The sequence below is a fragment of the Anser brachyrhynchus genome (assembly GCF_964034855.1).
Source record: "Anser brachyrhynchus genome assembly, chromosome: 6".
Classification (NCBI taxonomy): Eukaryota; Metazoa; Chordata; class Aves; order Anseriformes; family Anatidae; genus Anser; species Anser brachyrhynchus.
Window position 1 is genome coordinate 16032743 of NC_137700.1, and position 14839 is coordinate 16047581.

At 34.7% G+C, this 14839-nt stretch overlaps 1 protein-coding gene across 9 annotated transcripts in view; it reads right to left on the reverse strand.

The window, feature by feature from the left end:
* The window catches only part of CCSER2 (coiled-coil serine rich protein 2), a 72694-nt gene that overhangs the window by 22239 nt on the left and 35616 nt on the right, over nucleotides 1-14839 (reverse strand). For all 9 annotated transcript variants that reach the window (XM_080597913.1, XM_080597918.1, XM_080597910.1 and 6 more), the window contains 2 exons: nucleotides 12810-12972; nucleotides 11937-12132 (listed from right to left, as the gene is read on the reverse strand). In XM_080597913.1, coding sequence (XP_080454039.1) covers nucleotides 11937-12132; nucleotides 12810-12972 — 359 coding nt within the window. The remainder of the gene's footprint in view (nucleotides 1-11936; nucleotides 12133-12809; nucleotides 12973-14839) is intronic.

A 14839-nucleotide genomic window follows, 5' to 3' on the forward strand; every position in this document is an offset into this window, starting at 1 on the left:
AGGGCCACGAACAGCCTCTCTCCCCTCATGAAGCTGTCCGAGTAACTATGTCAAAATGTATTGATTTTGTGCAAATATTGGCCATTATGTTTTGTTTCTTTTTTTTTTTTTTAATCAGGAAGGAATAGTAATACTACATAATTTTAAAAGCTTCATTTCCTTCAGTACCCATTCTAAAATGGATGAGCAATAACAGAGTATACTTCGACTTGAAATTCTAAACTAGAAAAGCAATATTTACCACTGTGCAGTTTAAGACTAAATTATTTCACAGCAAAAAGAACTGAATATCAGTTATGAAAACTGGAACCATGAAAAGGTGTTCTTCACCCCTATAATGACAGACATAAATTCTGAAATTAATCAGAGCAAGGAGAAACAGAAAGAACCAGCAATGACGCCAAAGGATAACTGCTTAGTTATGTCCTTAAACACCTACACTGCCATGACAAAAAGTCTTTACTCAAAGACCTCACTGCCTAGGATTGCATTTGTAGAACATATTGAAACACATATATGAGATCAACATGTATCAAAACCTGTCTAAAACCACAAGCCTGAACCAGCAAAGCCAGCAAGTCCCAAAAAATCACAAGAGTAAAACTGCGGCTCAAATGCTAAAAATCAACTGACGGGAAAAAAAAAAAAAGATATCCCTATTTATGTCCTTTATATACATGAGGAATGTATCTGATTTTCTTTTATTCCATCATAAAATTCTTATAAGTTTTTAATTAAACATTAAAGAAATTGACCAGATGCAAAAAGTAAAAAATTAATTTTGTAATTTTTAACCAATTAATCATTACTTTTTTCTGGAGGCACTGATTACTTGCAGCAAAAATATGCAAAACCATCACCAAACTTAAAGACAAGAATACTAAGAAGAGGCATACAGTTCCAAAATGCTTTCATCATACTAAAGACAGTTAACTTAATTTCCATTACTTAAATATATATTTTAAACCGTCTTGGTCTTTTTTTTTTTTGGTTGTTTTGAGCAAGACTATCCAGCTTTGTTGTTGAAGGCTTCTGAGTCCTTAACATAGAACGTATCTCAGCTTACACTGTCCAACACATGTTTTAGGTCAATTCACAAGTAGCTGTTTGTCCATCCCAGGCAGACTGCCAGCAGGTGACAGGCTGATGAATCAGTAATTTGCAGTCTATAGTTCTAATAGCATTTGGAAATATTTTGAATTGTTCTGCCCAATGATGCATTAGAGATAAGAACCTTATTTAAGCCCAAACATTTCTAAAATGCTACGGGAAGGGAGCAGCAATCAACAGATTTCATCAACTTTTTTTTTTTTTTAAACTACTCAAATATTTATTATAACTACTGAAATACAAGCACTCAAAAAAAAGGTGCATCAGACTGTCACAGTTACATTTGTGACAAGAGTAATCATGGAGGGGGAAAATACAGAACAAAAAACTTACAGCTTCAAACAGAAGTAGCTCACAGATTTTAAAAGCTTTCCAACTGATACCTCTGCTATACCAATACAGTGCACAAAACTGGAGAAATACGACATTCGCAGCAGTAGATTAGGACCTTATTGCAAAGAAAGCAAGTCAATAATTTCCTGGCAATTAAATTAAAATACTCAAGCCCTGTGCTTTACCTGACTACCAAAGAAAAAACTATGTTCATCTGCATTAATTTCCTTACCATTGTTTTAATTATCTTATTACACACAATTAACACAGTGCAACTGGAAAAAAAAACACAGATCTAACACCATCAGTGGGAATTTAAGTACCCCTTTGTGAACATATGCTAGGACTAAGGTATAAATATTTGGTTTTGCTGTTTTTTTTCCTAATTGCATTGCTAAAATGAGGTGGGGAAGGAAAACAGCATGAATAAGGCTATCCATTTACAAAGAGAAAGACTGAAATTAGAACAAAGCAGAATTTGCAAAACAATGCAACTGGTTATATGCATGTTATTTTTGGTAGCCTAGAAATAACCCATTAAGACATCAACTTCAGAAAACTTGGAGAGAGCATATAATTTTAACCCCTAGGTAAAATTATGATGACAAACTTTAAAATAAGCTTATCATCACGTTGCAATTACCAATATAGAAAGCTACTGGCTCGTGTTTTTTTTTTTTCCTCCAACAGTACAATACGTAATTATACGATAAACATACATTTAGAACAGTTGGACTAGTCTCATTTATGCCAAATATAAAAGATTCTTGCAAAAACAGCAACATATCAAGAACAAATGCTTACCAAAGGCATTAAAAAATAAGTTTGAAAATATAAGCAGAAATAAAGCATTTTTATTTCTTCAGCAGAAGATTGCTTTTGTAAAACAGCAGAATTAGAAGGAAAAAATGGTTAATGTTTGTAACTATTTCCTAAATTTAAAACATTGCAACAAGACCAACAAAATACATACATTTTGGCTTTCCTGTTACACTTGTTTTTAAACATTACTGTCAGTTTAGGTGTGAAAATAGCCTTTAGTATGTAAATTGACAGAGGAATAATGCTGTAATATTCACATTTAAATAGCTATGTAGGAACAGTCTTTAGAGATTACTTTTTTAACCTGATATAAATTTATGCATATATTTGCATGTACTATTCAATCAGGTGTGCTCTCTTAAGTAACTACCACGTAATGTTGCAATGACTGGTCAACTTAGCATCCTTTTCTTGACTCTGTATCAGCGATACATTTGAATCACTACCTGTCTATAGTGATTTTCAGTTCAATCATGTTTACTGGACACTTTCTGCTGGACTTGAGTCAACAGAATATACTGCAGCTTGTGGCCATTTTTGTTTGGTCCTTATGTCATAAACTGGGGGTCGTCACATGCCTCAAGATATATTTTAAGTGGTTTATAAAATTCAACAGCAAGATTTAAAAAAATCCTTAATTTATTAATAACTACTTAAACTAAACGGGTAAAAGTGGTGGAATAAAACATGCATAAACAAATTTCCTTCAAGCATTAAGAATACTCAGACTAAAAGGTTGTTCTGAGAAAACCTTGACCCCTAACTTTTTGAAAACAAGTATGAATAAATGTTACAGCCTCTTTAACAACATTTTTGTATTTCTCTGCATGATATCGCATGCAGGTTTGGTTTTAGTTAAATGCACATGCAAAGTGCAGAAAACTTGTAGAACTTCTAAAAGAACAGAGATGAAAAGGCAAAGGGGATACTCTCATTAGAAATCTTCCATACTGCCTTACAGGAAAATAAGCTCCGAGTTTGAAGACAATAGTTGTTTTCATTATACTAACATATTTTAGATTCTTCTATTAAAAAATAAATTTAATCCATTAGAAGCAAATGCGTTTTCAGCAATTGTCTTGTAGAGCTTAACAACATAAGCTATGTTTTAACATGCAGGATTTTAAAAGAATATGCTACCAATAATGTAACAATAATTTCATCTTCAGAAATCTTGGAGCGTTCTAACAGCTAAAGCTCATGAAGAAGCTGAAAAATAATGAACACTTTTTTTAAAGCTTTAATCAAGTTCTAGCCTTTGATTCCTACATGGAGTACAGATGATTCCAAGTTTTCTACACCACAAATTGCTCACTTGAAGAGCCTTATTTGCTAATTTAGCATTTTTGTAAAGGTGCAAGCAGAAAACTCACCAAGTGTTCAGCAAGTAGAGGGTGCTATTCACCTGCTTACTACTTAACGTTTTACTGTGCATTTGACTGTAGTTTTACTGAAATAGTACCATGAATGTCATACAGTTTCAATTTCCACTGTCAAACACTGTTATAATGGCAGTCCAACAGCTAACAACCAACAGTTTAAACCTAAGATATACCGGTTTTTATTTGCTACATTGAATATTTCTTTAGTTTTGTTTCTTTCAAGCAGTTTCAGGAACATCAGGACTAAAAAACCCTACCCTAAAAAAAAACTCCCCAAACAAGCCTCCAAAGCACTATAATTACCCTTCCCCTAAAGGGCATTCCTACTGCACAAGTCACCAGCAGCCTGAACCCTTATTTCCAATCCAATCCCACAATTTACCACCAGTTATTTAACGAAGTAGTAAGTGGGTGAGAAGGGTAGCTCTTAGCCAATGCAGCACACAGGAATAGCCAATTGGCTCCTCTTAGACAAATCCACCCATAATCTCTTCCTAGCACTGGTAAATACCTGTACAAGCCTGCAAGTTGTGTTTTGTCCGGAGCTACAGATGATTCGATGCATGCAGGAGATGGTGGGAGACACATCCAGAAATAGAAATTGTGCTTTGGAAAGGAAACCGGTTGTAAAATTTTCTTCAAGTCTAAGCAAACAATTCATTTTCCTTCATCTACTCCTTTGCTGACAAAACTCTAACAGGATACAAGGGATCATTTTACCCAACGGGGCTTGTGAATTCCCATCCTTGAGTGCCCTGAGTTACAGAGCACACTGCATTTAAATGGCTACAACAAACTTCATATCTGCCTAAAGTGCAACATCCCGTAATTCCTAAAACTGCTTCCATGGCTATTTCAAGATAGATTCCTAATCATTTAGTATGGTACATTTATTAAGCTGATTTATAAGCCTTAGCCACAGCTTTCTGAAGTTTGTTCAGACCTGGTCAACCTAGGGACACACGCTCTATCTTTCTCAGTGTGACTTCATTTTGGCCATGAAAACAAAGCAGTTTCCTCTCACATTGGCAGTTCAGTAAACACAATTATTTGTTATGACAACATACATATTCTGCCCCATCTTCTTCACTCTCTGGTTGGCCACTGACTCTCACAGGCTTCTAATATACTTCATTTTATTTCATTTCTGACTTGTTCTTCTCTTTGTGTGGCTCCTCACCAAATTTCAGTTTATTCCTTCAACTGGCTGAACCCAGGCTAGACTTTGTTTCATTTAAACCGCTGTCTGCCTAACCATCTCCTATTATATATTCAGCTTATTGATCACCTTTGCACTACACTTAATCACACTGTAGCATGATTAAACATTTTAAAAGTTACTTGAGGCATTGGAGTATGCCTTGCATTAGTTTCTCAATCCTCAGCTCCCCACATTTTTCTTTGTTTTCAATTCAGTCCCTGCTGTGAAGAAGCTGAAAGCTCTGACTATTACTCTTCTATCCATGCTTCCGTCATGAGCCCAGAAAAGAGTAATAAAAATAAAATCAGCAATGCTACATTTTGTGCTGTGTTCTAAATACTGCAAATTCCAATAAGCACTTTTTTCCCCCTACAGAGCACTAACTTCAATCATTTTATCAACATAAACAAAGATCTTATTCTATCAATGCCATTTGTAATCTATTTTCCTGTAAAGTAGAAAGCAAGGATTTCAGAGAAGAGTTAGCAGATAAGCGTTTGGATGGATCCTTTAAAATTCACTTGGCAACTGGAAAATCTGCTACATAATACAGACCATGCATCCTGAAACAGATTTGAGCGCAAGGTTTCTGCAAATATAACAAAGTTCTCAAACAATCCTACATTTTTTCTGTTGTCATTTCTAGTGACTAGACAGAACTCTTTATGTTCCATTTATATTAGCAATAAGAGGCTGCAGGGTATATAAACGGTAATCATCACCAGTTCCCAATATGCACAAGCCTACAGCAGTAACTAGCAGATATTACTAGTGCCCCATACGTTTTTTTCATGTCTCTTAGAAAAGCTTACAGTTTCAAAACACACACAAAAGACAAAGAATGACAGGCTCCAGTAAATTCTGCAGTTCCCCTGCTGAGTAGTAACAGAGCAATAATCCCCACGTTTCCATGACAGTAGCATGTTCCAGCTAGGAATTTATTTCAGAGAACAGCCAAAGTATTAATAAAAAATAAGCAAAATATTAATGAACTACTTGTTTCCGTCTCAAGGTGAAGCAAAATCCATTAACAATCATCTTAAAATTCCAAACTCCATCTAAACATCTTTTTAAGCTGCTGTGGAAGATCTGGTATGCCACATTAAGTAAGTTCCTATACACCGTTTTAACAGAGAAAGATTTTTTATCTCATGAGTATCTTTTAACTACACAATTATTGCTTTTATAGCTCATATTCAAATGTGTCTGTACTAGCAAAAATTACTAGATTCAGATAATGGTTAAAAATGTTAACATTTCAGAATAATCACTAAGCCATCACACAAGTGATGTTCAGAGGTCACAAGATTCCTAAAAAAAAAGTGCAGCTTCCAAGAAAAAAACATCTTTTACATGCATTTTCAGAAAGAGTCCAATTAGTTGCTGACATATATGCAATTGTCAAATAGTTAAATCAATGAGATGAACCATTTCATGATTAAGAAAAAATACAAGTAAATGCAGATGCAAAGAGAAAAGAGCAATACATACTTCAAAGGAACTCAAATGACATACAAAACTAATCCCTCAGCAAAAATATAGACGCATTTAACAGTTTTGCACCACATATTTTATCTTTCCATTCATATTTCTTCATACATTTCAGATAGTCATATCTGATGCTACATTGAAGATGTGTGCTTGAAAAACAGCTTTCATGAATAGAAAGGAAATTAATTTGGAAAGAAACATTTTTATAAGCCTTGCCTCCCCCAGAAAAGGGCTTCACAGACCTTACAGTTTGGTAAACTGCTTCATGTTTTAGTCCTCCTTAAAATGTAAGTGCTTATTTGAGATAAGACAAGTTGAGTGGGAATCTCTGCTGCCATTCTTGAGAGGAATTACTACAGACCATGGTCAGTCCTTCCTTAGATCAAAGGCTCCAGTGCTCCTTAAATAATACAATCCCTATTTAAGTAAGGAAGCTCTAACACATTAGTTTTGCTCAAGCTAGAGCAACAAGTTTAAGAAATTGAGGAGGAAGATGAGGAAGGAAGTAATCTTTAAGATCAAAATAAAACATTTTCTATTAGGCATGCAAATGAGCTACCTTAGTCAATATTTAACAGGCATTAACATTTAGATGTCAATTAGTTAAAGACTGCTTACAACAAAAAAGTTAGTGCTTCAGTTAAATTTTAAGTGAGAGCATACACCAGTAGCTCAACATCTCTCCATAAATAATTAAAACCACATTTAGTGTGAAAAGAAGGTATATTCTCCATACAAGCTGGTATAACATTACTGGAGAATCCAAAGTTTACACTTACCACAGTGAAAATTTCAAAACTCCTGCATGAGATAGACCCCTATTCTTTATTTCGCTGTTTGATTTAAAACACACTGATGGCACTATGTGAGAAGCAAGTAGACAGCATGTGTACTGCTGGCATTGTTATCCTGCTCACAGAGTTGGGAGAAGGCCAGGCTACTCTAATAACTACTTATTTTTCCAGGCAGAACTCCTAATTCAACACAAATCCCATGCTGCTGTAGCTGTTACTTGACAATGCTTTAGATACGGTTATGTAAGCTACAGCCACAGCCGTGAATCCAGTACAGCACATCCAGTCTCCCTAGGAGTCTGCTGGGTATACATTCATTACGTGCTACGTGCTGTAGCGTGGCATGCCACGGTTGGTTAGATAATCATGCGAGTTTATTTACAGCTTTCTTTAAAAAAAACACTACTCCTCACACCTGAAACCTGACTACGCTTCTACTCTCACCCAAATGAGAATTAAGATACTACTAAAATACTACCAAGATACTACTTTAAAAGTAAAATCTTAGTAAAATCTTAGTAAAATCCTAGTAAAATCTTAGTACTGACTACGCTTCTACTCTCACCCAAATGAGAACCAAGATACTACCAAGATACTACCAAGATACTACCAAGATACTACCATAAGAGTAAAATCCTAGTAAAATCCTAGTAAAATCCTAGTACTGACTATGCTTCTACTCTCACCCAAATGAGAACCAAGACACTACCTAGACACTACCAAGATACTACCAAGATACTACCACAAAAGAGTAAAATCTTAGTAAAATCCTAGTAAAATCCTAGTAAAATCCTAGTAAAATCCTAGTACTGACTACGCTTCTACTCTCACCCAAATGAGAATTAAGATACTACCAAGATACTACCAAGATACTACCATAAAAGTAAAATCCTAGTAAAATCCTAGTAAAATCCTAGTAAAATCCTAGTAAAATCCTAGTAAAATCCTAGTAAAATCCTAGTAAAATCCTAGTAAAATCCTAGTACTGACTACGCTTCTACTCTCACCCAAATGAGAACCAAGATACTACCAAGACACTACCAAGATACTACCATAAAAGTAAAATCCTAGTAAAATCCTAGTAAAATCCTAGTAAAATCCTAGTACTGACTACGCTTCTACTCTCACCCAAATGAGAACCAAGATACTACCAAGATACTACCAAGATACTACCATAAAAGTAAAATCCTAGTAAAATCCTAGTAAAATCCTAGTACTGACTACGCTTCTACGCTCACCCAAATGAGAACCAAGATACTACCAAAATACTACCAAGATACTACCATAAAAGTAAAATCCTAGTAAAATCCTAGTAAAATCCTAGTAAAATCCTAGTACTGACTACGCTTCTACTCTCACCCAAATGAGAACCAAGATACTACCAAGATACTACCAAGATACTACCATAAAAGTAAAATCCTAGTAAAATCCTAGTAAAATCCTAGTACTGACTACGCTTCTACTCTCACCCAAATGAGAACCAAGATACTACCAAGATACTACCAAGATACTACCATCAAAGAGTAAAAAGTCTTAGTAGTGTAAAGTCTTAGTAGTGTAAAGTCTTAGTAGTGTAAAGTCTTAGTAGTGTAAAGTCTTAGTAGTGTAAAGTCTTAGTAGTGTAAAGTCTTAGTAGTGTAAAGTCTTAGTAGTGTAAAGTCTTAGTAGTGTAAAGTCTTAGTAGTGTAAAGTCTTAGTAGTGTAAAGTCTTAGTAGTGTAAAGTCTTAGTAGTGTAAAGTCTTAGTAGTGTAAAGTCTTAGTAGTGTAAAGTCTTAGTAGTGTAAAGTCTTAGTAGTGTAAAGTCTTAGTAGTGTAAAGTCTTAGTAGTGTAAAGTCTTAGTAGTGTAAAGTCTTAGTAGTGTAAAGTCTTAGTAGTGTAAAGTCTTAGTAGTGTAAAGTCTTAGTAGTGTAAAGTCTTAGTAGTGTAAAGTCTTAGTAGTGTAAAGTCTTAGTAGTGTAAAGTCTTAGTAGTGTAAAGTCTTAGTAGTGTAAAGTCTTAGTAGTGTAAAGTCTTAGTAGTGTAAAGTCTTAGTAGTGTAAAGTCTTAGTAGTGTAAAGTCTTAGTAGTGTAAAGTCTTAGTAGTGTAAAGTCTTAGTAGTGTAAAGTCTTAGTAGTGTAAAGTCTTAGTAGTGTAAAGTCTTAGTAGTGTAAAGTCTTAGTAGTGTAAAGTCTTAGTAGTGTAAAGTCTTAGTAGTGTAAAGTCTTAGTAGTGTAAAGTCTTAGTAGTGTAAAGTCTTAGTAGTGTAAAGTCTTAGTAGTGTAAAGTCTTAGTAGTGTAAAGTCTTAGTAGTGTAAAGTCTTAGTAGTGTAAAGTCTTAGTAGTGTAAAGTCTTAGTAGTGTAAAGTCTTAGTAGTGTAAAGTCTTAGTAGTGTAAAGTCTTAGTAGTGTAAAGTCTTAGTAGTGTAAAGTCTTAGTAGTGTAAAGTCTTAGTAGTGTAAAGTCTTAGTAGTGTAAAGTCTTAGTAGTGTAAAGTCTTAGTAGTGTAAAGTCTTAGTAGTGTAAAGTCTTAGTAGTGTAAAGTCTTAGTAGTGTAAAGTCTTAGTAGTGTAAAGTCTTAGTAGTGTAAAGTCTTAGTAGTGTAAAGTCTTAGTAGTGTAAAGTCTTAGTAGTGTAAAGTCTTAGTAGTGTAAAGTCTTAGTAGTGTAAAGTCTTAGTAGTGTAAAGTCTTAGTAGTGTAAAGTCTTAGTAGTGTAAAGTCTTAGTAGTGTAAAGTCTTAGTAGTGTAAAGTCTTAGTAGTGTAAAGTCTTAGTAGTGTAAAGTCTTAGTAGTGTAAAGTCTTAGTAGTGTAAAGTCTTAGTAGTGTAAAGTCTTAGTAGTGTAAAGTCTTAGTAGTGTAAAGTCTTAGTAGTGTAAAGTCTTAGTAGTGTAAAGTCTTAGTAGTGTAAAGTCTTAGTAGTGTAAAGTCTTAGTAGTGTAAAGTCTTAGTAGTGTAAAGTCTTAGTAGTGTAAAGTCTTAGTAGTGTAAAGTCTTAGTAGTGTAAAGTCTTAGTAGTGTAAAGTCTTAGTAGTGTAAAGTCTTAGTAGTGTAAAGTCTTAGTAGTGTAAAGTCTTAGTAGTGTAAAGTCTTAGTAGTGTAAAGTCTTAGTAGTGTAAAGTCTTAGTAGTGTAAAGTCTTAGTAGTGTATTTACACATTTAAATATACTTACACATATATTTCATTAATATTTTAATATACATTAAAAATATATCTCACCTATATAAATATACGTGAAGCAAAGACAAAACTTTTGCTTCCTTTACTAAAAGTAGTGTTTGAAAGGAGCTCTCACTCCGCATCTTGCTTTTTCTCATATTTTAAGAAGCAGCCTGTCATATGAGCCTGACTGAGATCAAGCCCTAGTTCAGTGTTGAGACTGCTAAAGTTCATGTAATGTTTTCAAAGTTGTATTTGTTATTCTTAATCAAGCAAAAATGCAAAATTTTTATTCATTGCTGTTATTACAAAACAAATCAAGCTTTTAACTAGAAAAGCAACTAATTTTAAAGAACATACACCTTAGGAGCAGCTACTTGTCTCTTCTGTAACTTTTTTTTTAAACAAGGCTTGAGGCAAGGCCCATGTTTTATCACTTTCCAGACAAGTCTGACTATTATAAACTAGGGCAAGATTTAAAATACCACATTCTGCAAGGCCACATGCTATTTGGCTATAGCTTGCACACCTTTACACAATGAGCTACAAGTATACAGATCCTTTGTCTAGTTGTTTAATTGCCCTTGTGTCAAAAGCATTAAGAGTTCTGGCCAAGAAGTTCCCTGTTATCTCATGCACTAATCACTCGCTCAAGGCTGTTGGGAGGCACAGTTTATGCAGCCTACTAGGCTTTAAGAACACATCCTCCCTCTCTGACACTTTGTACAATAGTATTTCTGATTTTGTCAGTGGAAAAACATCTCCAGTGTTCTGTTACCATAGGAAGCAAATATTCACATTTCTGAAAGGCAGAGTCATATCCTTCAATTAACCTCGAGACTGATTTGCTTTTTGTTTTGTTGTGCTTTGTCTTAGTGTCTTACTTTTAAGGCACAAAGTTGTTACCATTATATTATGCTGTTAGGAAGCAACAACAATAAACCTAATATTAAAGAAAACATCACGCACACTTTTACATGCTAATCTGTAAATGCATCTAAAGAGGAGGTCCTATAGATTTCTATTTATTTAAAGACAAAGGAATTTTTGCAGCTGAAATCTTACACTTTTGCAGAATGATCCAGCAGTTTATCAACTCCAACAATTTGCCAATTTTTGAGGTTAAATTGAAAAAGGCTCCTTAAAAGCTTATGACAATACACTGGAAAGGTTAAGTTTTAGTACTTCCAGTAGAGATGACCTAGCAGGATTTGCTAAGCTTCTTGCTGAAACACTGAGAAATGAGGAAAGGGAGGGAAAAGGTTGTTTTTGTAGGGTTTTGTTTGTTTGTTTGTTTTAAAAGGAAGAAGCTATAGCCATTGACTTGCTGAATGCAAGTTTGTTCAATGTGATAGATTTTTATTTATTCATTACTCCTAGCCTTCTAGGACTTTATTAAATAAAAGCCTGTCATCACATCCACTGATTTAATTTACCATTATTTCCACGGAGGAGTAGAATACTAATGCATAATGTTTTCGCATTCACTAAAGTGCTGAAAAGGCAGAAAATTACTATTTTACATAGCAATAAGAAGTGCACTCTTAAACACTAAATCAATGCATGAAGAAAATGAAAACCGTTTAATAAGGCCAGATGACAAACCAACTGAGACAACTCTCCAACATACTTTTTAGCTTTTGTTCCACCATTTAAACAGCTTACCTGGTGTAGTAATCTTTTCAATTTCAATAACTGAGTTTTCACAGCTGTACAGTCTTGGACCATGTGCCTAAGTGTCATTTCATCAAGCATCACAGTATTCTCCGGTAAGCCCACCAGCTGTCTAGGAGCCTGGTAACAATTTGGTGCCCCATAGCTTTCAAAGTGACCAACAGGAGACTCTAGGTAGCTTGATCCCCTGATTAAAAAAAAATGTATACATATATGTATCTACATGCATACGCACACACAGGGATGACAAACCAGAGCTAAGAAGCATTTAGTAAAATTAATTGTTATGTAACATAGCCTGTATTTACATACTGTGGTATACAGAGGAAAATAAATCAGAAAATGCCAGTGCTATTTCACTTTCCTTCCCACTTGCACAAATCCACAGACCAACATCTACAGTACCCTAAATCAGTTTGCTCATCATAATTTCTATAAACTCAGTCATGCAAGCTATAGCCTATACAAACTACAAGATTACATGTATTTTAAAAACAAATTGGTAAGGAAAAAAAACTGCAAATTTAAAACATGCAAGTAATAAGACTACTATTTCCCCATGGAATACATACGCTAACTTAAGCAAGCCATTTATAGTATCCTATAAAGACAACTAATAAATCTCAACATTTCCAAGTAAGTTCCAGCTCAAGGCAAAACACTTGTATTTTAATTAAAAACCCACGACAAAATAGTTTTACAAAGAAATCATTACAAATCTGAGGGATGCTCCCATTCAGACATGCTATTCAATAACATACAACTATTCTGCAAATGTCTTATACTCAGTATCACTTGATACCTTTGATACAAAAGATTTCTCATCATAGTATTTTAATGGGGGTAAAGGCAGCAAGTCTTTACCTGTTCAGATCATTTTTGCCATGAATATAGTGCTCAGTATGGCCAAGATGATAGTGATCTTGTGTATTCCATCGTTGTTGTGGTGCTCTTTTCCAGAATTCTTCCTGATGTTGTCTAGCATTTCTGTCTTGTCTATCATAACGGCTCATATTTTCACATTCCTCTACAGAGTGTAAAGTAAAAATAAAAAATTTGTTCCCAAGACCTTGTAATACAATATTTACTACGTGCTGGTGCTGATAATGGATGCAATGTAAAATCTGTTTGTTTGTTTTTTTAAACAGCCAAAAAAAAGCAAGCATTTTTAGAAGAATCCAGCAGACTGCTGTAATGAACTCAGGTTTTTACTAGCATATATAACTTGTTACAAGAATAAAAGTAATCTGCAGCAGAAACTACAGAGTTGAGCCTTAACAATATTTCAGATCTAAGAAGAAAATCACTTGGAGGAGACAGGTCTATAGGGAAGGAAAACAAAATAAAAGTAACATGTTCTTCTCTTTCTTAGTATCTTCAGGATTTTAAGAAGTTAGAACAAAACACAAACACAAAGACGGTATTTTAGAAAAATGCCAGAACTTCATTACAAAAAAGACTAGTTTCAGTACTTAAATTACATATCTCTCTCACTCTAGTCATCTGTCTTGTGATCAAACTTGAAACAATTTTAATCTTTGTTTACCTGGACAAAAAGCATGACTTAAGCAAACGAAATCTCTTTAAAACACTAACTTCTGTAAAGCAAAGCAGATTCCACAAACTTCTGAAGCAAACAAATGCTATATTTGGCAACAGCTTGTAAACCACTAGAAACAAAGCCAAAACAACTGCTACCCGTGCAGTCAGACACAGTGAAAAAGTCCTAAACTGCTATTCTGCCATTGCCCCGTCTCCTTCACTTACCCAACCAGCTTTTCCTCACATTGTCAGCCTTTTGCTAGAAGAATAAATCTACACAAGAGTACATTGTTTTATTCGGCTGCCTACTCAGACATAGCTGCGCATGAGACGCTCATAAACAGGCCTTCCTTCCTGCTGAGCTCCCAGCCTGCGTGTTGGTGGGAAGGCAGCCCAGTTTTACCCTGTGATTTAAGGCTGCCATCCTCACTCACTGCATACTTGTTGAACTAGAACTGCTGCTATAAATAGTGTCCAAGCGGCATCCTCCACTCCAAAACGAAACAAGGAGAGTTTCCGTGGACCTGGGAAAGTCTTAAAAGGCTGACATCAGTGAAGCTGCACACAAGCATGGAAATAAGGTTGGCAAAAAGTGCTGCTAGGTGTTATAATACTCACTCCTATCTCCAATTCCATTTTTAATCAACTAGTTCAATAACCGAATATTTATGTAAGAAAATAACTTGTACAGCTAAAATAACAAAAGATTTGTTTTCCTTTAGAGTCATATTTCTACAGCTCACACTGCATGACATTTCAAACGGGTCAGCTCAAAATAAGCCCTCAGTAAGTTCATTGGTAGTTATGATACACATCTTTGGAAAACAAATTGAGACACTGAATGAAAACCATATGGATATTAGCAAAGAACAAACTTCACTTGTGGTTAGTCATGTTTGCTTAAGGGAAAGCATGAGATGACGTCTGAATTCCTCTTTTCAGAGCCTATTCTGAAATCACTGAATTTTTATCAGAGAAGTGATAATAGCAGAGATACCCAATTCGTTCCACATTAATTTTATATGGAAACCTACTTCAAAAAAATGCCTAGAACAGTAGTAATTATCTGAAATCTATCCCAAACACCAATAGTTTCTCCACTTGAACCACCAGCTTAAACAGCACAGATTGCTGCAGTCACAAGACATATTCCAGCTATGTGAACACTACAGATACTTGCTGTAGCAGTGTGAGTACAGATTATATTGATGCAATTCAGAAAACAGTGAAGTAAACACAATATTTCACCCATAGTCAGATTAAATAGCAAGCTAACTTTTTCGCGAAGCAAACATTCACCTTTAAAATGCACATATTTTGAAGATTTTTAAAATTAGTTTGAAATGAAGTTA